The 21,335-nt window shown below is 44.5% G+C and overlaps 2 protein-coding genes and 1 long non-coding RNA gene across 4 annotated transcripts in view; all 3 read right to left on the bottom strand.

Annotated features, from left to right (window-relative positions):
• The window catches only part of GNAI3 (G protein subunit alpha i3), a 40,913-nt gene extending 31,617 nt beyond the window's left edge, over positions 1 to 9,296 (bottom strand). Inside the window, exon 1 of the mRNA XM_030323954.2 lies at positions 9,048 to 9,296. Coding sequence (XP_030179814.1) covers positions 9,048 to 9,165 — 118 coding nt within the window. The 5' untranslated portion in view covers positions 9,166 to 9,296. The remainder of the gene's footprint in view (positions 1 to 9,047) is intronic.
• Positions 9,297 to 11,691: 2,395 nt separating this feature from the next.
• Positions 11,692 to 15,212, bottom strand: GPR61 (G protein-coupled receptor 61). The gene is made up of 2 exons (XM_030323953.1): positions 13,243 to 15,212; positions 11,692 to 12,566 (listed from the first exon to the last, which is right to left on the bottom strand). The coding sequence occupies exon 1, from the start codon at positions 14,851 to 14,853 to the stop codon at positions 13,498 to 13,500; it is 1,356 nt and encodes a 451-aa protein (XP_030179813.1). The 5' UTR covers positions 14,854 to 15,212; the 3' UTR covers positions 11,692 to 12,566; positions 13,243 to 13,497.
• A 92-nt stretch (positions 15,213 to 15,304) lies between these two features.
• LOC115520015 lies at positions 15,305 to 18,881 on the bottom strand. 2 transcript variants are annotated; one of them, XR_003970667.1, is made up of 3 exons: positions 18,828 to 18,881; positions 15,942 to 16,131; positions 15,305 to 15,472 (listed from the first exon to the last, which is right to left on the bottom strand). It is a non-coding gene; the product is annotated as an uncharacterized LOC115520015 (long non-coding RNA). The 2 variants fall into 2 exon arrangements; XR_003970668.1 differs by having other exon boundaries at positions 18,777 to 18,835.
• Positions 18,882 to 21,335: the final 2,454 nt, after the last annotated feature.

Here is a 21,335-nt window from a genome sequence, read left to right as displayed (position 1 = left end):
CCCTGCTCACGCTCTGTCTCTCTCAAAAATAAATATTTAAAAAATTTTTTTTAATTCACAAACAGTAAAATACTATAAACTGAGTTGTCAGGTCACAAAGATGCCTACAATTCCAATTTCCTCTACCACATAAATGTTCACCAATACTGAAAGTCAAAACTCAGAAGTGTGGAGTTCATATACATATTTACTTTTACTAACCTTTTGCTACAGCATGAATAGCAGTGGAATGGCAAAAAAGGCAGCTAAGAGGGAGGAGAATGCAAAGTCCCTAGATGATTTACCTCCAAATTATATCTATATTCACCTCTATAAAATAAAAATATGGCTTAAAAGACAGCTACTAAAATTTAGAATCAACCTCTCCAAAGCCCTTGCACACCTTTCCAGCTTTTTCTCCCACATTCCTCCTATACCAACCCTTCATCCCAGGCAAATCTAACTAGTTGCTCACTCATGTTTCTGAGCCTTTGTATATACTAGTCCCTCTGTGTGGATGCACTTCCCTCTAGTCTTTGTCTTAAGAGTTCCTATTTATTCTTCAAGGTCCACCTCAAATGTCGCCTCCTCTAGGAAGACTTCCCTGGCATGTTTCTTTCTCCTCCTCCCAAAATTGGTTACTCCCTCTGTAACCACATTCCACATATATTACCATGGTTTACTTGTATATCTCTACAACTTTAGCTGCTTAAGAGTTCTATTTCTCATTTATCTCCAGGCTAAAAAAGTACCTGTGCACATAAAAGATGATCTCAGATACCTAATCATAAATAAGCTCATAAATGAGCCTCCTCTGGATAGTGCAACACTAAAAACCAAAAAGTTCAATAAAAAGCAGCCTTGACTAAACGCAATGCAGTGTCCTAGATTAGATCCTGGAGCAGAAAAAGAACATGAGTGGAAAAACTGATGTAATCTAAATAATTATGTAGTTAACGTTAATGCACCAATACTATGCACTATTGTGCACCAATATTATACATTGTTGACCAACATACCACAGCTATCTAAGATGTCAATATTAACAGGAACCAGGTAAAGAGTATACAAGAACTCTAGGTACTATCTCTGCAACTTTCCTATAAATGTGACATTATTCCGGGGCATCTGGGTGGCTCAATCGGTTAAGCAGTTTTCTTCAGTTCAGGTCATGATCTCGCAGTCTGTGAGTTCAAGCCCCGCATCAGGCTCTGTGCTGACAGCTCAGAGCCTGGAGCCTGCTTCAGATTCTGTGTCTCGTTCTCTCTCTGTCCCTCCCTCTCTCCCTCTCTCTCTCTCTCTCTCAAAAATAAACAAAAAAAATTTTTTTAAATAAAATGTGACATTATTCCAAAATAAAAAGTTTATTAAAAAAACTTTTAAGTAGTCTAGAAAAATCCAAAAAAGTACAAATATTAATGAGAATGTGAATGTGGATTTTAGTTATAACCACAATAAAAAAAATAAAAGGATGAGAAATATACTTCTCAGAAGCAGAGAGGGGAAGGACATTAGTTTTTAACAACCTGATATGAACCAAAATACGTGATTTAGTAATGCTGAAAAATGGTCTAAGAGATTGGTATTTTTAAACTGAAGTAATTCAGTGTTTAATTTCAAAAGTACATAACTCAACATTGAAATAACTTCCATGGAAAGTTTAAGACTGTACTATCCTAACACATACATCAGAACTACATTATCTATAAAAATCATGATAGTGATTATATTATTACATCAAACAGAACCTTGTTTTGAAGTTAATGATTCCGATGTTCTAACTTCAGGAAATAGAGGGGGAAATGTTCTATCAAAAGTGTGTCACTTTAAAACAATCCTTCTGTAATTTACAGTAATCTGTAAAACATAATTTCCAAGAGCCTGGGCAAAATTCATTTCCATACGACACTATCTATTTAACAAAAAAATATAAAAACTAGAGATACCAATATATGACTACAACAGAAATCCAAACATAGTGTAACATAGTAAGTTCTTAGAATTCAATGGAATACTATTTAATTTTAAAATCCAACCACTGGGGCACCTGGGTGGTTCAGTTAGTTAGGCGTCTGACTTTGGCTCAGGTCATGATCTCATGGCTTGTGGGTTTGAGCCCCATGTTGGGCTCTGTGCTGATAGCTCAGAGCCTGGAACCTGCTTCGGATTCTGTGTCTCTGTCTCTCTCTGCCCCTACTCCACTCATTCTCTCTCCCTCTCCCTCTCTCTCTCTCAAAAATAAATAAACATTAAAAAAAAAATTTTATATCCAACCAATACAGGAAATTAGAAGATAACAAGAATCAAACTACCTTGCTAATTAATTTTAAAGAAGTCTGGTTTAGGGGTACCTGGGTGGCTCAGTCGCTTAAGCGGCTGTCTTCAGTTCATATCACGTTCTCCCGGTCTGTGACTTTGAGCCCCACATTCATGAGTTCAAGCCCCCTATCAGCGCAAAGCCTGCTTCAGATGCTCTGTCTCCCTCTCTCTCTCTCTGACCCTCCCCTGCTCACTCTGTCGCACTCTCTCTCTCTCAAAAATAAACATTAAAAAAAAGTCTGATTTAAATGGTCCCTATATCACAAGAGTAATAAGTGTTAACAGCAGGCCACATAAATAAAAGTAGGAGATACAAGCACAATTTAAATGTAAGAGTGTATGTTTTAATCATGGTGAGACACCTGACTGTATAGCTGTAGATTTATATGAGCAACTAAAAAAATTTTTGAATAGTATCTACTTCAAAGTTAAGCAACAAAACTTTTTCAAGATATAAAACACTAACATCATCCAAAAAACTCAGTCTTTTTGTATTAATATTAAAAATATTTACCCATTTGTGAATTAGACTTGGTGACAAAAAGAGGCCCAAAACAGCAAAATAGTAACGGAACAATGAACACACGAACGTCTCTACTAGCCCTGAACAAATCTATTAAACTTTTAAGTATCTTCCAAGTCTAACTTGAAAATCAAAAGAAATCCATGTGTAAAGACTATACCCTTCTGAAGCTTGTTTCTAAGATCAACAAGGCCATTAGTCATATACAAGTCAAAACAAATTTGGTCTTTTTGGTCCTTCTTGTTTTGGTTCATATCAGATATATTCATTTCTGTTACAACTTAATAGTAGTAAGACATGAAAATAGGATAGTTCCCTTACATAGAGCACTGTATAAAAACTGGGACAATTAAACAGTGATCCTAACACAATGTTATACAGTTCAAGCAGCTTGAATTACAGACATGATACAGACGACTGCTAAGCAGGTAACAGGATAGCCCAGGTAGATAAAGGCTTAAAGATAACTCTAACTTGCTAAACACTGAAAAAGAATTTTACCAAAATGAAGACAATTAAAACTGGAGGGGAAATCAATCACTACAACGCTTTTCCTAATATTCTCTTGAAAATTTACATTATGGGCACTTTATGAATTTATGTCTTCCTAAACAGCTTTATTACATTAAACTAATTTCTTTTTTTTTTTTTTTTTTTTTTTTTTTTTAAATTTTTTTTTCAACGTTTATTTGTTTTTGGGACAGAGAGAGACAGAGCATGAACGGGGGAGGGGCAGAGAGAGAGGGAGACACAGAATCGGAAACAGGCTCCAGGCTCTGAGCCATCAGCCCAGAGCCCGACGCGGGGCTCGAACTCACGGACCGCGAGATCGTGACCTGGCTGAAGTCGGACGCTTAACCGACTGCGCCACCCAGGCGCCCCACATTAAACTAATTTCAGTCAAACTCAAGAATAAGAGAAATAACAACAAAAACAGCCCTCCTTATAACTCACTAAAATATTTTATCTGGCCGATAATATTAATATCACAGACAAGAAACCCCTAAGATTGGACCTCATTGTACAGAAAAAGTAAAATGAAGCTCAAAGATTAGGATGAATCCCCAATTTTCAGTATCTTTGTTCTTTAACCCTACACTACATGGGATCATCTATTTATGAACTCAGTTACCAGTTCAAAGAACTGTCTTTTATTAGTGCTAGTCTATTACATTCTGCTGACTAGAAAACAAGTTTTGAAACAAACTTCAGTTATCTGAACCAATTTAGTGTCTCCTGCTCTATACACTTCTTATGAGACCCATATTTCTATTTTTTGGACTTTACTGCTAATCTTCTAGTTCCTGAGTACTTAAAATATCTTTTCCTCTCTACTTTCCCTGACAAGCCCCATTCTCCAATAAAATAAAACTAAACTAAACATAAGAAGACAGCATGGACAGTTGCAGCAATGATTCAAAGGTTACATGCCTTGTCAAATCTATTAAGTACTAAGACCCTACTCTAAGGTTATCTCTGTACTTACTTGAGAATTAGCATACATAGGGAAGATTACAATATTGTAACTCCTGAAAAGGACCATAATTTCAGGCTGAAGAAGTGATAAATGCATTTAAATAAAAGACACAAGAGACACAAAAAAGTGCTTATAAAAAACTAACCTATTTTCGAAATGGGACTTTTTATTTTTTATGCCAGTTTCTTCTTCTTCTTTTTTTTTTTTCTTTTTGTACTGACACAAGATGCATCCTCACAAGAAATGAAATAACGGTCTATGAATCTTAGGCCAAAAAAATGGCAAACATTATAAAGAATATCATCCTATGAGAATCTAATGAAACTATGAAAGTATTACTGTTATTATTAAAGCAAAATGAATGCTACAGATTATAGGTACTATGGAAATTCAAATTAAGAAGCTAGTGTAAGCTAAATTAAAGGAAAAGTTCAGTATTATAACTCTCTAATCATCAAAAAACACTACTTTCAATAATAAGCATATTCAGCCAGTAAATGCAGGTATTTAAATGTGAATAAATTGTATAAGATTTAAGTGAATCAGATGATTCCAATCCTCTGCATGCAACTTAATTTTTGCCATACCACCCCCAGCAAAATCCTAAAGAACAAAGCATTAATCTCGTTTTGTATAAAACTATTTTCTCAAGATCCGCTAAGGGATCTTGATGTAAATGTAAATCTTTCTTTATATCAAGAAATATAAATCTAAAGATAACACAAAACTAAACAATAACTTACAAAACTAAATGATAATATTTAATTTCTTTTACCACAAGAGTGTTATTTATTAAAATTCCTTGAAGACCTCCGAAAACATAGTACTTGAAAAAATCAAATTAACTGTCTGAAACAGCCCTGAAAAAAGTAGCATTTTAAAATGATAAGCTTTCACAGACATTACCATAAAAAACAGAAGTTACCAATATCGAATACTTGCTTGCTAAGGATTTTACATACATTACCTTAGTGCATATTATGAAACAGGCATCATCATCCCCACTTTATATATGTGAAAAATAAGATTCATATAGTTAACTTATATGCTCTGGGTCTCACAACTAGGAAATGAAAGTGGGAATTGAATTCAGTTCTCTGTGACTCTGTAAGCAGTGCTCTTACCCATTCTTACACTAATGCTTCCCAACTTTTGTCACATGATGGCACACACTAAAAATTGTATTTGTAAGGCTTACTAAGGTAAACTGGTGGAGCTTGGTGAAAATAATATATATTTTCCTTAGATCAAACACTTATGACATGAAAAATAAAATGCCAAGTATTACAGATGATATTAAACACTAATTGGCATAATAAAATATTTTCATGTGCCGTGTTTCCAAAGTTTACAGAAGGAATCATACTAAAAATGTTCCAATATCATTTCAACTGTTGTGAAATTTTTAAGTTATGAAAATGACTTAAAGTTTCAAAACTATAAAAAAATTTACAAACAGCACACTTATATGCCATCCTATGCACTGCACTCTGGTTGGGAAGCTTTGCATAATATAATTTGTCTTTCCACAGAATATTATGATTAATTTGGCATTATCAAGATCTTCCCAATAACACACCTAAAGGAAATTCAAATCAAAGGTAATAAAAAAATTTTAACATTCAAGTATTCCTTCCATTGAAGTATAATTCTTCCATTGAAGTATTACTAATTTGGCCCACACCAGGTTCTTAATTTGAATTTCTATAGTACCTATAATCTGTAACATTCTTTTTGATTTAATAATAACAATAATAGCTAGGGGTGCCTGGGTGGCTCAGTTGGTTTAGTGTCTAACTCTTGATTTCGGCTCAGGTCATGATCTCAGTTTAAGGGATCCAGCCCCACGTTGGGCTCCAGGCTGAGCATGGAGCTCTCTTGAGACTCTCTCTCTCCCACTGCCCCTCTTCCGCACTCACACTCCTCTAAAAAAATTTTTTTAAATAAATAATAGCTAATATTCATTGAGCTAATCCTATGTGCCAGGCTGTGTTTCACTTCACATTATTATCATATTTAATGCTCATAGCAGTATGAAGTAGCTCTATTTTCTCCATCTTACAGATGAGGAAACAGAGGCAGAGAAACTGAGTAAGTAACTTCCTTACAATTAGTAAATGGGAACTAGAATTTGAAACAGTTTGGGGCGCCTGGGTGGCGCAGTCGGTTAAGCGTCCGACTTCAGCCAGGTCACGATCTCGTGGTCCGGGAGTTCGAGCCCCGCGTCAGGCTCTGGGCTGATGGCTCAGAGCCTGGAGCCTGTTTCCGATTCTGTGTCTCCCTCTCTCTCTGCCCCTCCCCTGTTCATGCTCTGTCTCTCTCTGTCCCAAAAATAAATAAACGTTGAAAAAAAAAAAAAATTGAAACAGTTTGACTTCATAGCCCTGGTTGTTAATCACTATACTAAACTACATTCCTCCAGATAGAAAATACAGTAATATTTAATGAACACATATTACATGCCAGGAGAAACAAAAGTAAATATATCTCAACTTAGATTAAGTTTGACAGTTTCACAGTGATGAAGTAAAAATGACTACATCAAAAGAGGTATTCTACAGAAAAAGGAAAAAAAAAGGTATCTGCATACTGTGATGAGTGCATTCTGCTTACAGAAAAGAAGGGAAAACTTTAACTTCTGCTCATAATGATATGGTTCAAGCAAGAGCATCTGTGTCTGCAACCTATTTGAATTTGTTGATTTAACTTGCTCAAGAATATAAAAAAATCTTACTTAAAACAATGAAATTGATAAAAATTAAAAGCAAATGTTTTAGTACTTTGATTTTTTACTTCCTGCTTTTGAAGTCCCTAAGTCATCATGTATTTAATGTTGTTTTTAATTAAATGCACTATTTATAAAGTTCTGAACAAAGATTTTTCCAGACATTTGCTTGCCTAAATTCTGCCTGCCAAATCCTGCCATTTGGAAGAAAGCCTCACAGTTTACAACTGTATTACACTAGGCTAATGTCCTAAGGGGATCTCTGATGGCCAATGTAAATCAAAACTTATAAAGACACCTTTAATTTCATAACCAATCAATCAATACAGACAACATTAATGCCTTGGGTATAATGGTTTATATTAAGTGTCTAAAAAAGCCCAAAGAGCCATGTCCAACATTAGCTGGTTCATGCTAGTTAATAGCAAATATTTAAGGAGCACCTACTATATGCCATGGACCATGCTCATCCACAAAAGATACCTGTTCTATAGAGAGTGGCAGTCTAGAACTACAATTCGAATTCACATGTTATGAAAGGTCAGATATTGAAACCAAAAAAAGCTCAAGCTCCAATGCATAACTTTCCCCCTAGATCCAAAGAGCTGTTCCCAGTCGTCTGCAATCTACAAACCACTAGATACATTAACATCAAGAGACTAGCATGGGCACCCAGCACATCCTGGAATACAAAATATGCCTTGGGTTATGGTGGTGCATTCTGCCCTCTGGAGCTTTACACCCTGAAAATCTGGCAATTCTCCTAAAGCGACTCATTTTCCTCAAAAACCAATTGTTTTAAAAAGTTCTTTTGCTTACAGAAACCAATACCCCTACTTACTCTTCTCTAAAAGAATTGTAGAAAATACTAATAGTAAAGGAATCGTGGCTTAACTTATCAGTAAGCTAATACCAGGGTCTATGACTTACTGAGTCTCTAAAAGCCAGTCTCCAAAATGTTTAAACTAATCGTGTGGAGCAAAATGCATCTGACTGTACCTAAAAACTGCTCAAAATGAATGTCGGGTAAAATAAACAGTAATTTTCTGAAGCCAGTATTTTTAGTTTAAAGAAACCAAAAAAGATTAAAAAGTTCACCAGAAGTTTGTCACAGCTTTTATACTGTGTCCAATTCCATAATTTATCCTAAGATAACTCCATTCCCACTGCAGTCACCCCTAGCAACTATTCAGCAGCTCCCAAGTATGTAATCTTTTGTCCGCTGTATCTTTTGCCACAAACCTCAAACAAGCCAGTCCTTAAATTTCCTCAGCTCACACCACCTCCCCCCTTTATAATAACAAAGGAAAGAGTTATAAAACCTTAAGGGAGTAAAAATGATAGAAAAAGGTGGAAAAGTATAGACAGCCTCTGTACCCAAGCTCTTTTCTTTTATATCTGAGAACTTACAATTTTATCTCAACCACACATCTTCAGGTTCCAGGATAATCCAGGGTTCCTTCACCCTACCAACAGTTCAAAATGTCCACTCGCTAATAAATGACAGGGCCCTTATGTGACCACTCTGTCCCTGCCCCTTTATTTACATTAATCATTCAAGCATCCCAACTACATCCTGTCAAAGTAAGTTATCACCACGCTCCAAACTCATAAGCCATTCTACAACCCCAACAAACTCTATCCCGTCTTCTTTGCTATGAACACACCCTAACCCTCTGCAAAACCTTCCCTAATACCAGCTCTTCCTTTATGAGCCTTTCCCATATTCCTAACATGGGCCTCAATGTCCCACTGCCCCACACTCCCAAGCTCTCTTCAGTAAACGCAATTCCAGCACGGAGTCACACCCTCCCTCCAGCTTAATTCCTACAACTCCAAACCCCACCCCCTCCCCTCATCACGCCCTCCAGAGCTTCAGCCACCAACGAACACCCCGCCCCACGGCCGTCACGCCTCCAGATCCCTTCGGGGTCCTTTCCGCCGACTGGGCCCGACCCTCCTCAGGGCTCCTGAGTGCCTAGGCCCTCCCGTTCACCCTGCCAGCTCCGCCCTCAGCCCCTCACCGAGTAGCAGCAGCTTCACTTCTTTGGCCGCTTTCTCCCCGTCCTCCCGCAAGTTGCGGTCGATCATCTTGCTCCGCTCCACCGCCGCCTTGTCCTCGGCGCTCAACGTGCAGCCCATGGCGGCGGCGGGAGAGGGGACAGAGCCCGGGCTCACTCACACACCGCGGAAACCGCGACTCGGCTCGCTGAGACAGCGTCTACTGCTGGGCGGCGGCCCTCTCCGTCAGCTCCCTGAGCGCCCGAAGGAACCGGATATCCGGCGTTTACGACACTTCCGGAAACGCCCCGCGACGGTTACTGCTCAAACCTGTCCAGCTGGGGTAGAGGAGGAGCAACGAAAAGCGGAAGTACGGGGAGAGGGCCGGTGAGGCAGAGCGGCGTTTCCGCGGAGTAGCCAGGTCTGCTCGAGCTTCTGTTACGCCGCTCGACCTTAGTGCCTCTTCTCCTTTTCGGCTGCCTTATTTGGATAAATGGAGGAAAACCAGGGACTGGCTTCTCCCGTTCGTGGCACCCTCCTGAGGTCACACAGCAGGCTTTGGATTGGAGGTGGGGGAGGGTCCCAAATTAAGAGGCCACAGCCCGCGCCGGAATTTCTGCTGGGGATTTCTCACTGGTCGGAAAGCCCCTTTGATCTCTGGCTATGGAGACCCGGAGCCCCTTCCCAAGTGTAGGAAACTTTCTCTGCCAGGGTTGTCTCAGCCCGATCTACGGGATGAGAACAAACTGCAGAGCCTGGGGCCCGGCCACGCTTCAAATCTGAGGTCTGTAAGACTGACCGTGCCTGGGACCTTAGCGATCCCTTTCTGCCCTCCTTTGGCCCACCGCTTCCTGCTCTCAAAATGTGCCTTGGTCCTTGTGCCGTTAGCTACGAGTTGCCAAGCGACTATGTTGGCAAAAGGCCACTTGAAATCGCCAAGATACTCTGTTACCTGAAAGGTAAGCGTGTAGTTCCTCCAAAAAATTTCCATGCCGCCTTTCTCCAATAAAAGCCAGTTTTAGTGCCGATAGATGATCCTGCGTTAAGGGGCTTCGGACTTCTACCAAAATCAGTTAGCCTCAGTCCCACACCCCGAAACAAACCAGTGCATCCTGCGAAACTCCTACTAAAATTTCCCGTTGAAGTATCACACAAAAAGGGAAGTTCTAGTAGATTTGTTTCTCAGCTCTCTCATCACCTGAAAATAAATCCACTGCAAAAGCTGGAGACTCAGCCCTTTCACTCCTAATTCTGGGTACTACCGTGAAAGTGGTCCTAACTCACCCTTACTACCAAATAGCTGCACAAATACTCTCATCATACATTCTAGAGACGAAAACTCTCGTAGTCCCCCAAACTTTCCCCTGGGATTAAAAACTATTTCCTTAATAGAATTTAAACCTTAGAAAATAAGGCCCCAACAGAAAGCTCTCTGTGGTGATGATTCATTAACTGGGGGGATTTCCTGAGAGCCACAATAAACAACTTCATCCACTATAATTTAGTAATGCAGGTTCTTCAAAGTTTAAAAAGCCTCCTACTCATTCCCAAATGACTGTTAGAATAAAAGGGATGGCTTTCTCATAATCAATACTTATGGGGAATAGGGCAAGAGGAAAGGGAAGAAAAACCAATATTTATTGAGTACCTATTTGCCAGGTATGGCTAGGTGCTTCCACATGGTCATCTCTTTTAATCCTCACAACAACCCTGTGAGGTAGGTAATGTTACCCCCATTTTACAGATGAAGAAATAGGCTCAGAGAAATTAAGCATCTTTCCCAAGGTCACACAGTGAGTAAGTAGATGTCTGCCTCCAAACTCACCCCTTTTCTACCATGCCACTATAAGATGTTACTTGGGGAGACCTGATGACACAAGGTTTTCATCTAGGCTTGAGGGTTACCCCAACGCCACTGGGGTGCAGGAAAAGTAACTGACAGGAAAGTTGTCTCAACCTGTTGATTCTTGAGCTGACTAGAGAAGTCAAATTTGGTCCAGGAACAGCTTGCACAGTCAAGGATTACATAGCCAACTTTACCAAGCGATCCTGGTAACTAGAAAACAACTGGAAGGTGGTCATGGCAGAAATTGTTGGGAGAATTCTCAGCATAATAGAAGAGAAATATTTGTTTCCTTCATGATCCACTCAAGCAGGGAAAAATAAATGGCAAATGAACCAGCATGTGTCAAATTCTGTAATAAATGCCAGTGAGATCACAGTGTCAGGAGATTTCAGCCTGAATTAGAGATATCCTTGCACTTAAAATTCTTTTTTGATATATTTGAAGGAAGGGTTGGAGGGCAAAGTCAAAGGAAAAGGAAAAATAAATTAACAAAATGGCTGCCAGGCAATGTTTAATGTCCTCCCCTGTCCCCATTCCCTCTCCCCACAGCCCCCCTCCCCAACGCACACCTTTCCTGTTTCCATTGGACTCACACTGCCACCTGCTGGCAATGCTTAGGGCCTACTAGCTGATCAATGATGTTTGAAGAGGTTTTTTCCTGTTATCTAGGAATGAGGTTCCTCCCTTAACAGGTTTATCTTAAAAGGGAGGAAAGCGAGGAGAACTTATTTTTCAGTCACAAAAGATTCTCCTTGGTATATATACTATCTAAGGGATTTCCTCAGTGTAATGGGTCCTAGACTAGAGTAAATCTGGTGGTAGGAAGACAGAAACCTGTAAATTTTCCTAGATCTAAAGGGAGATTTGCTCAGTCTCAGTAAGTAAATTATTTTCCTCAACTGGGGTTTCATTTACAACCCTCACACTTTCCACAGCCCACAGGAAGTTTCCATGTAAGTATCTTGCTGCAGTGGACTGAACTGCAATGTGTTCTTTAGTATATTTCTCCAACATTCTTTAGTGTTTTACCAGATATAAATGCTCTGTAAAAATACAAGGTGCCTGATCAAATTAGACTATGAACTCCTCAAAGGCAGTGACTCTGTGTGGGTCCCAGAGAATACTGGGTATTCAACTATTATGTACTGAATTGGACTAAAATAGGAAATGTTGATATCAGTATAACTTTTTATAATAAAAATTATTTATTGGCCATTCAAAGGGCCCACTCCCACCAGCCCATCTTACCCTTTAATGTTCAATGAGTCAAGAATTTGTTAAATACAGATCAAACCACCCTCTGGTCCTGCCTCAATCCTTTAGTGTTATTTGATTCAACAGAGGGAAGTGGATGGACAGGTAGTCCCAGATGAGTGTCCTGTCCAATTTTCAACTATTCCCCCTGCTTGAAAATACCACCACCAATACCAACCAACAAGTTCCTATAGTCTCAATCAGTAAACAGCTGAACCCAACTCTTGTGCCCTCTCTCCAACCCAGGGCTTCGGGTAGGAGAGAGATTTAAGTCTTTTGTCACTGAAGCTAATTTTGAGAGCGATGAATGGGAGAAGGGAGGCATTTAATGGACCATGGAAACCCCACCCTTCCCATTCCCAACCTTAGTCTCTTGTACCCGATTGTCCAGGGGGCTGGAGGTGGGTCACTGCCATGAGGAGAGAGATCAGGGAGGCCAATCCTAGAAAGGGAAAAAAAAAAAAAAAAAAGATTTACAGTTTTATTGGTCAAGGTGATTATCTGGACTCTCTGTATCCAACCATCTTAGCCATTCAAATGCTAACCCCCACCTTCAGCCATCCAACTCCCAATCTTTCCACTTCTTCATTCTAAAAAAATGAGGAGAAAGAGCCATCCTGTCATATCCTTGCCTTTGCTGAGATCAAGCCCCAAGCTTGATCTCCCATGTGAAGTAGAGCGACAGAAGAATAGAACAGAAGGGCTCTTCCTCGAGGGTGGGAGAGAGCTGCAGTCAGCTTTCCTGCCTTCTACTCTCTGTACCCTGGCTGCTATTTCCCCCTTGCTTCTGGCCAAACTCAGGAAAGGAATAAATCCAGCTGGCCCTCAGGTCTAAAACTAGAAAAAGAGCCATTAACTCAAATGGAAACATTTGGCTGTACTTTATTTCGTTCTTCTTAAACCTAGCAAGGAAAGGAGAAGACAAAGATCATTTTCTTACCTTGCCTGAGTGCAGTTACTGCCCTGGACAATTGCACTGAAAGATGAAATATCCTAAAGGACCCCCAGTTTAACTCCAAACCTGGCCTGCTGCTCTATACCCTCCAACTCCTACCCTTAGAGAGTTTCCCTGCTTCCCAAGGCTTGGAAAGTTCACTGGTTGAAAGGCATTATCTCACCTTGGTGACCGTTTATTCTCATTACCATCTCACCAGGTTCCCTCCCCCAGTAGTCAAGGATCAGAGCCATGTCCAAGGCTTTTGCCACACGTCCATCCTGTTGGCATTGTTCCTGACCCAGAAAAAGCTAAGCAAAAGCTGTGTGCAGAGACCCCAGCCCCAGCCCCTGCTAGCTGGGAAAAGGTGATCCCACAAGATGTTCCTTCAGTCGTCAATGGCCCCAGCCCCATCTCCCTCCAAGTGTCCAGAAGCCCATCAGGATTCCAGTCGAGGTGAGGGGGCGGGCCGGAGGTAGCTGTCCGACATGATGATGTCGCTGGTGAGTTGTTGCTCCAGGAACTCGGAGGTCTCCTCAGCTATCTGGCCTGGAATTCGAAAGTCAACGGCAGGTGGCTCCTGCTTGGGGCTGGGTACGGGTCGGGAAACCCAGGACTCGGAGGGACAGCCAGTACCCTGAAGGAACTGCAGGAAGTTCTCCTCAATGGAGCCCTCCCGGCTAGGTAGCCTCAGCTCCTCCTCCGGAGCCGGCTTGAAGAAGCAGACAAACTGCTTGCTGAGCTCGCCCCGGATCTGCCGGTTGAGACATCCATAGAAGAAAGGGTTGGAAGTGAAGCAGAAGTAGCCGATCCAGGTCACCACGTTCTCCACCTGCCCGGTCGAAATGGGCTGAGCACTCAGGGCCACGTAGAGGTGGAAAGAAAAGTAGGGCAACCAACAGAGCAGGAACTGTCCCCCCACAGCTAGGAGGACCACGGCAGCCTTCCCTCCCCCGAACGTCCGGTGCGGAGTGGTCTGGGGAGCCCCCGAGCTGGTGACCATGGTGGAGCGGCTGCTGAGAGACTCGGAGCGTTGCCGGGGCGTCTCCATCCACGTGGGCAGCGGTCCGTGCTGCATGGCAGCCACTCGAGCTACTCGGAACATGCTGCAGTAAACCACAAGGATAAGGAGCAGAGGCAACAAAAAGTAAAGGGCAGCAAAGACCACCACGAAAAGCTGGCAGTAGGCACTGTGGCTCCATTGGAGTGAGCAGCCTGGGGGGGTGCTGGGCGCTCCCTCCTCCCGGGAGACCCTTCCCAACACTGGCACAGAAGCCATGGCCAAGGCTTTCACCCACACACCCACCAGCACAGAGGCCACCAGCCCCAGCGTCATGCGCACCTCGTAGCGCATGGGGTGGACAACGTAATAGTAGCGCTCCACGTTGATGGCCGACACCGAGAGAATGGCCAGGCTTACGAAGCATATGCTCAGGAACAAGTAGAGGCGGCAGGCGACCTCCCCAAAGAGGTCATGGTCAAAGAGGGCAGAGCTGGAGAGCATGGCCAGGGGCATGAGGGTCAGGGCGGCCAACAGGTCCACCAGGCACAGGTGGAAGACGAAGACGAATTTTCGGAGGGCAGGTGTCTTGGCGATAACAGCCATCACAGCGGCGTTGCCAGCCACAGCGATCAAGTCCAGCAGGAGCATGAAGAAGAGGGCCACAGATTCTGAGGCCACGTCCCGCAGCCCCACCTCTGGGACCCCACTGGCAGTAGAGGGACCTGGCGTTTGAGGGACCCTCCCCAGAGTGGAAGAGTTCCCTGATGACTGGGGGATGGGAGAGGACTCCATGGGGCCGGAAGAGGACACCCAGGGCACCTCCCGTCACAGGCCCATCCCCCATCCTAGTCCAGTGACCCTGGGATGGCCAGCCCAGGCCCAGGCTTCCCAATTTGGTGTGTGGGGATAGGGGGGGAGGGCGCCTCCTGCTGGAGCCTCCTGGACAGGCTCTTACCGCCAGCCTCCCAGGTCAGACTGTGCATAGGGAACGGAGGGCTCAGAAGCTCATCTCTCCTTTCTGGAAGGTGGTGGCTCTGGTCCACCTTGGTGACATCGAAGAAGCAGGAGATGTGAGAGATGCTGGAGCCTCACTCACTCAACACTCCACCTTCTGAGTGGTCTCGGGCTCCTTGTTTCTTTTCCTTTCCTCTGTTCTCCATACCCTTCTCCCCTCTCAGGGATTGTTATCCAGAGATTCTAAATCCTCTTTCTCCCTCTCCCGGGGTCCCGCTGAGCTCCAGGATAGTGCCCCAGTTTCAAAGTTGCTTATGTAAATTTCCCGATTTCTTGACTCTCCAAATGGCAGGAGCTGTTGGGGAGTAGAAGGGACACAGGATCTGGTTTCCAGTTTCAGGTCTGGGAATTGCTAACTCTGTCACTCTTGTGAACTTCAGTTTCCTCACAAAGACATCTGTAAAATGAAGAGAATAATATCTACTTCACAACTGTGTTTGGAGGGTCCGGTGAGACTTCATAACAATACTACCAATAAGCATAACATTTACATGGTGCTTTCCACATGCCAAACCCTGTTTTAAGCACTGTACGTAAATAAACTCATTTTGGGGCGCCTGGGTGGCGCAGTCGGTTAAGCGTCCGACTTCAGCCAGGTCACGATCTCGCGGTCCGTGAGTTCGAGCCCCGCGTCGGGCTCTGGGCTGATGGCTCAGAGCCTGGAGCCTGTTTCCGATTCTGTGTCTCCCTCTCTCTCTGCCCCTCCCCCGTTCATGCTCTGTCTCTCTCTGTCCCAAAAATAAATAAACGTTGAAAAAAAAAAATTTTAAACTCATTTTAATCCTCACACAACCTATGAGGTAGATGTTATTCTTATCCCCATTTTGCAATTGATGAAACAGGCCTAGAGAGGGGAAATAACTTACCAAAAGTGGCAAGGTCTGCGTGTGTACCCGCAGCCCAAGTGCTCGGGCTCCAGGGCCAGTACTCTACCCACCAGACAGTGCCCCCCACAGCGGCTGGAACGCAGTAGGCATTCGATGAATAGTTGTTGAACTTGAACCATCTCTAAAAATGTCTGTCAGTGTTCTGGGGCTCCCATTTGGAAGAGATCACCTGAAAGGGGGAAGGACCTTGCTTTAGTCTCCTGTGACATCACCACCCCCCAAGACACAGAGTTGCCATTTGGGGAGTGTTGAAAAGGAACAGTGAAAACAAAATGTCCCAGCTGGAAGGAAGCTGGGATGTCAGCTCATCCAGCCTTCACTGCCCCCCAAGCCAGAAGGGGTAAGTCACTTGACAGCTGCCCTTCCTCACCCACTCATTAGCTTCTCAAGGCCACTGTGCCCCTGCAGATGGGAGAGGAAATGCTCCCAACCTCACACTCCCCAGGTCCCAGGTCTCTGATCACTGGAGCAGATCCCTGGCCCAGAGTCCTCCTGGTCCTGGACTGTTAGCAGAATCCAGAGTAAGGAGGGAAGAGTAGGTGTTTAAGAGGGGCACAGGGGTGAGAGAGGGTAGGTCACTGTTATCATGGAAATAGGGGAGCATAAAGCAGAGAAGGCAACTGAAGGAAATTGGGAGAGGACGAAGTCTGGGGTTTCAGCGTCCCTCATTTCTCCTGATCAAAGGGCAGATCAAATGTTTTATGTGTCTCGTTATCCATATTAAGTTTGCATATAATTGAAATAATAATGCAATTATAAATTATTTTCATTTCCATATCCTATTCTTACAGTCTCTCAGTATAATGTGTGAAGGTATGCAAATTAGAGGCAAACTATGGACATGCCAAGTCTGATGGGCTGTCTGTAGACAAGTCACAAGTTCCATGGATCACAGTTTCTTCATCCGTAAAATGGGAAGGTTGAACTGGACGACCACCAAGATTCCCATATCTGACAACACTTAATGACTCTGTGAGTTCCTGGGCTATAAAGGGCCTTGTGGTTGCTCAATTAAAAAACCCATCGTGGGGCATCTGGGTGGCTCAGTTGTGACTTCGGCTCAGGGCATGATCTCGTGGTTTGTAATTTCGAGCCCTGCATCAGGCTCTGCACTGATGGTGCAGAGCCTGCTTGGGATTCTCTCCCTCCCTCCCTCTCTCTCTCTCTCTCAAAATAAATAAACTTAAAAAAAAAACAACACACATCATTTCTCTGACTCTAATGAAGTGGACCATGTAAGGCAGACAGGCCCCATTCCCTCTCCGTAGTTACAGCCTTACAAGCACCCTTGGGTTTTGGCATTACCACCAACCTTGCACTAATGCATGCAATAAGTACTCAATATAACTTTGTCAATTATATCAAACTCAAACTTATCTGTTAAATCCCTGCCTCTGAGTACATACTCCCAAATACACTCAGTAGATCAACTATGTGCCAGCCAGGGGACTCTGCTTTGGAAAGGGTAACCTGGGCTCCTGGACTTGGGGCAGCCCTAACTTTGGACAATTGCCTAGAGAGATGCCTTTCCCCGGGGATAACAGAAAGCTCGTTTCACAATTAAAATGGCCACATAGGCTCAGGGTCTACAGAGAAGGTGAAGAGAGGGCTCAAAAGTGGAGACATCAGCTTCTCACAAGACAGTCTGACAGAAAAAAATGCAGAGAGCAACGCTAGGGGAGGTGTCCTTGCCCCTTACTCTCCAGGCCGTGACTTCTTCGTCCCTTCCACCTGGGAGTGGGGCCCAGAAGATGTGGCTCTGAGGCCCTGGGAGTTGAAGGATAGGCCTCCGTGTCTGCATGGACATCAAGAGTCTGCCAGCAAGGTGCACCCAGGGTCCCAGACTGAGGGAAGCAGACATGGTATCCACGTGGAGATGGAGGGGGTTCTGTGCAGCCATGATGGAGCCCTAGGCAAGAAGGTATTGGACGTTTCTCGTTTCCATAGCCCCCTCGGCCTTGCCGGTATCTCCACATTGACTCCTAAATACCAGGATTCCAATTTACCTCCTAACAGATGGACCAACATTCCTGCTCCCCAGCACCCTTCTCACTGATGGGGGGGGGGCGGCGTTGGGGATGAGAGGGTTGTGCATGACGGTGTCAGAGGGGAAGCCCAGAGAGCCTCACTCCACCCCTAGCTCACATCATCATGCCTTTTCACATGCTCTCGTCTTCCCACTGCTTCCTTCCAGCAAGCCCTCCCTCACCTCCAGCACCTCTCAGTACCTGGCAGGCTTTGCCACCACAGGGGCTAAAGTCTGGTCTCCCAGCAAGGGCATGGTCAAGTTACAAATATCCTTGTTTCAGGATGCAAGATGTGCATAAGTGCTGAGCCCAAGGCCACAGAGGTGTCGTTGGGATTCGCATGCACCTGTTTCCCAAATACAGAGCTTCCACCTCAAGAACCCGAGCCCAGCCTTTCTTCAGACAAGAGCATGCCCCCTCGTAAGCCAGGGGAGATTTCCAGGGGGCTACCACACCTCTCCCCAGCAGAGTTGCCCACGCCCAGGACACAGAGTTGCCCATGAGCGTAGATATCAAGGGACCCACTCCTAGGATGTGGGGTACCCATCTCTATGACATGGAGCAAGACAGATGGGGAACCCTGTCTGCCCGTGGGATGTGGGTACTCCCGCTGGCAGGAGATCAACCCCCATCTCTAGGCTTCAGACATGCCCACACCCCAGTACTGCCTTTGAGATACCTGGGAGCCCATCCCTTGACAAAACTGCCCACCATAAGGTAGGGTGGGCTGGGTGGGCTGGTCCCTGGGACACAGAGCTACCCTCCTGCAGAGTACCTGAGCACTCACCATCAGGCCATCGGACTGGCCCCCATTCCTGGCCTAGTCGGCAACTCCTACCTTTGCTGAGCAGCTCCCGGCTCCCATGTGATAGCTCCTCTCAGCTGATGCTTCTCCAAGGCTGCTGAAGCCTGAACCACTGCAGTGAGCAGTGAGAGGCAGCCGGCAGAGCAAGATGCTCCACGAGCTTCTGGGTCCTAATGGCCTCCTGCTTCCCACCCAGCCCCTTGGAGCCACTTCTGAAGCAAGGAGCCAGGCACCAGTGCCCCCAGGGAAGACACCCAGGGGTGGTTCCAATCCCCCTCACTTCTCTCAGGCTGCTGGACTGGCATCTCAAAACTCTAGTGGGACTAGGTGACCATAGGCAGGGGAGACACTCCTGGCCAGCTTGATGAAGTATAAAGGGTATTTAGCATCAGAAAAATCCATTTTGTATTTTTTTTAATACAATTTATTGTCAAGTTAGCTAACAGACAGCGTTTACAGTGTATTCTTGGCTTCAGGAGTTGATTCCCATGATTCATCGCTTGCATACAACACCCAGTGCTCATAGAAAATCCAGGTTTAAGGCCTGGCTCTGACACTTACTAGTTGTATGACCTTGGGCAAGTCACTTGCCATTCCCGGCCATAGATTTCTTATCTGTTCAAAGAGAATATAGGAGAGATGATCCTGAGGCTCCTGACAGCCGTGCCATTGCATGCTTCCGTGTAACATTAGAACAAAGATGCCCTTATAGCAGGCCAGTTAGTGCAGACACAGGGTGCCCGAGTTAGGCCTGGCAGCGGCCAAGACTTCAGGGTCTGGCTTCTTTGGCAGATACCAAATATGTACAAAGGATAGGTTTAGGAGTGACATTCAGTTTTGTTTTCAATTTTTTTTTTTTTTGAGAGAAAGAGAGAGAGAGACAGAGCAAGAGCAGGGGAGGGGCAGAGAGAGAGGGAGACACAGAATCAGAAGCAGGCTCCAGGCTCTGAGCCCTCAGCACAGAGCCCAATGCAGGGGCTCGAACTCATGGACCATGAGATCATGACCCAAGCTGAAGTCGGACGCTCAAACGACTGAGCCACCCAGGCGCCCCAGACATTCAGTTTTGAAGGGGAGCTAAAGGCCTTGTCCTAACCCTGCATTTGTCCCTCAAACAGGCAAATTACCATTGTTTTCTTAGATTGTAAATTTCTTTGGTGTGGGCTGTGAAAACTTATGGGGATGGGGGGGTGGGGTGGGATCCACAATGCTTCTCCCTGAAGATAAAGCGGGCACCAGGGACTAGGGAAGGCTCAGGTTAATCTGGATTTATAGGACTGGACTGAGCTGGGGTACATTATCCATGGAGGGTCCAAGGCCATGTTGTTAAGCCTTTGGAGGTGAGATGGAGAAGGATGGCTTCCCACTATGAAGAAGCGATCACTTCCCTTAGGTATATGACTGACACCCAAGGATAGGATCCTAATATTGCAGAGCTCTAAGACATCCTAGAGGACAAAGCATCCATGTTTCTGAGGCCCAGAGAGGTGAAGAGATTGTCCAAAGTCACACATGGCAGAGACATGAGATCGGACCAGGAATTCAGACAGGATAACCTACTCCAGAGCCCTCTGCCCAGAGACTTGCCTATCCAGAAAATCCTTTTTGTCCTCAAAAGGGAAGAAAGAGAGTTCTGGAATTGTTTACCAGACCTAACCCACAGAGCCATAAGAACAATGAATTAATTACCCAGAAAACCCAGAGAGAGCAAGGTGGCTGCCCCAGGCCCCAGGTCACCTGCAAAGAGGCCCCCGACCATCCCAGAGCTGGAGCAGTGATCGCCAGTATCCCCCCCACCATTTCTCGAGCTCTTACGAGTGCCAGGTCCTTTACATACAGTACCTCCACTCCCCACACAAGTTCTATGAGGCAGCCTTTATTCCCCTTACTTTATGGATGAGGAAAGGGCGCCAGAGGTTAAGTGACTTTCCGCAGATCATACACATAGGAAGTGCCAGAGCCAATATTTGAACCCAGGTCTGTTTGGAGCCAAGACATATACTCTTTCCTCCGTGCTCCCTCTGGAGACCTAACATGAGACTCTGGGCTGAAGCCCTAAAGCCTATTCCATAGAAGTGGCCACTGCCTTTCAAGCAACAGCCTAAAACAAAACTACATATACCCTAGTACAGGGAAATGAAGTTAAAATATCAAACGTAAACCTGTAGACAGCCAAATGATTTTTATCAAACCCTGTGCTGACATGTTGGCAGGATCATCTTGAGATCAGTCAAACCCTCTGGGATCAATCAGGTAAAACCTAATCAGCACCCACATGCTTCCTACAGGGTCCCAGCCAATGCCCCCTTCGAAGGATTGAGAAAGAACCAGGGCAGACTCAGGCTCATCAGAACAGGATTATAGAAAGAGCACTGGATTGGGAAGAAAACCTTGGTTCTAGCTGAGCTCTACTCTATTGGTTGGTGGTAAGACCTTGGCCTGTAAGTTGACCATCTGTGCCTTAGTTTTTCTATCTATAAAATGGGCAAAAATTGGGGCACCTGGGTGGCTCAGTTGGTTAAGCGTCCGACTTTGGCTCAG

The sequence above is a fragment of the Lynx canadensis genome, chromosome C1, assembly GCF_007474595.2.
Source record: "Lynx canadensis isolate LIC74 chromosome C1, mLynCan4.pri.v2, whole genome shotgun sequence".
Classification (NCBI taxonomy): domain Eukaryota; kingdom Metazoa; phylum Chordata; class Mammalia; order Carnivora; family Felidae; genus Lynx; species Lynx canadensis.
The sequence above is the reverse complement of the archived record's forward strand: the minus strand, read 5'-3'. Positions and strand labels throughout refer to the sequence as shown.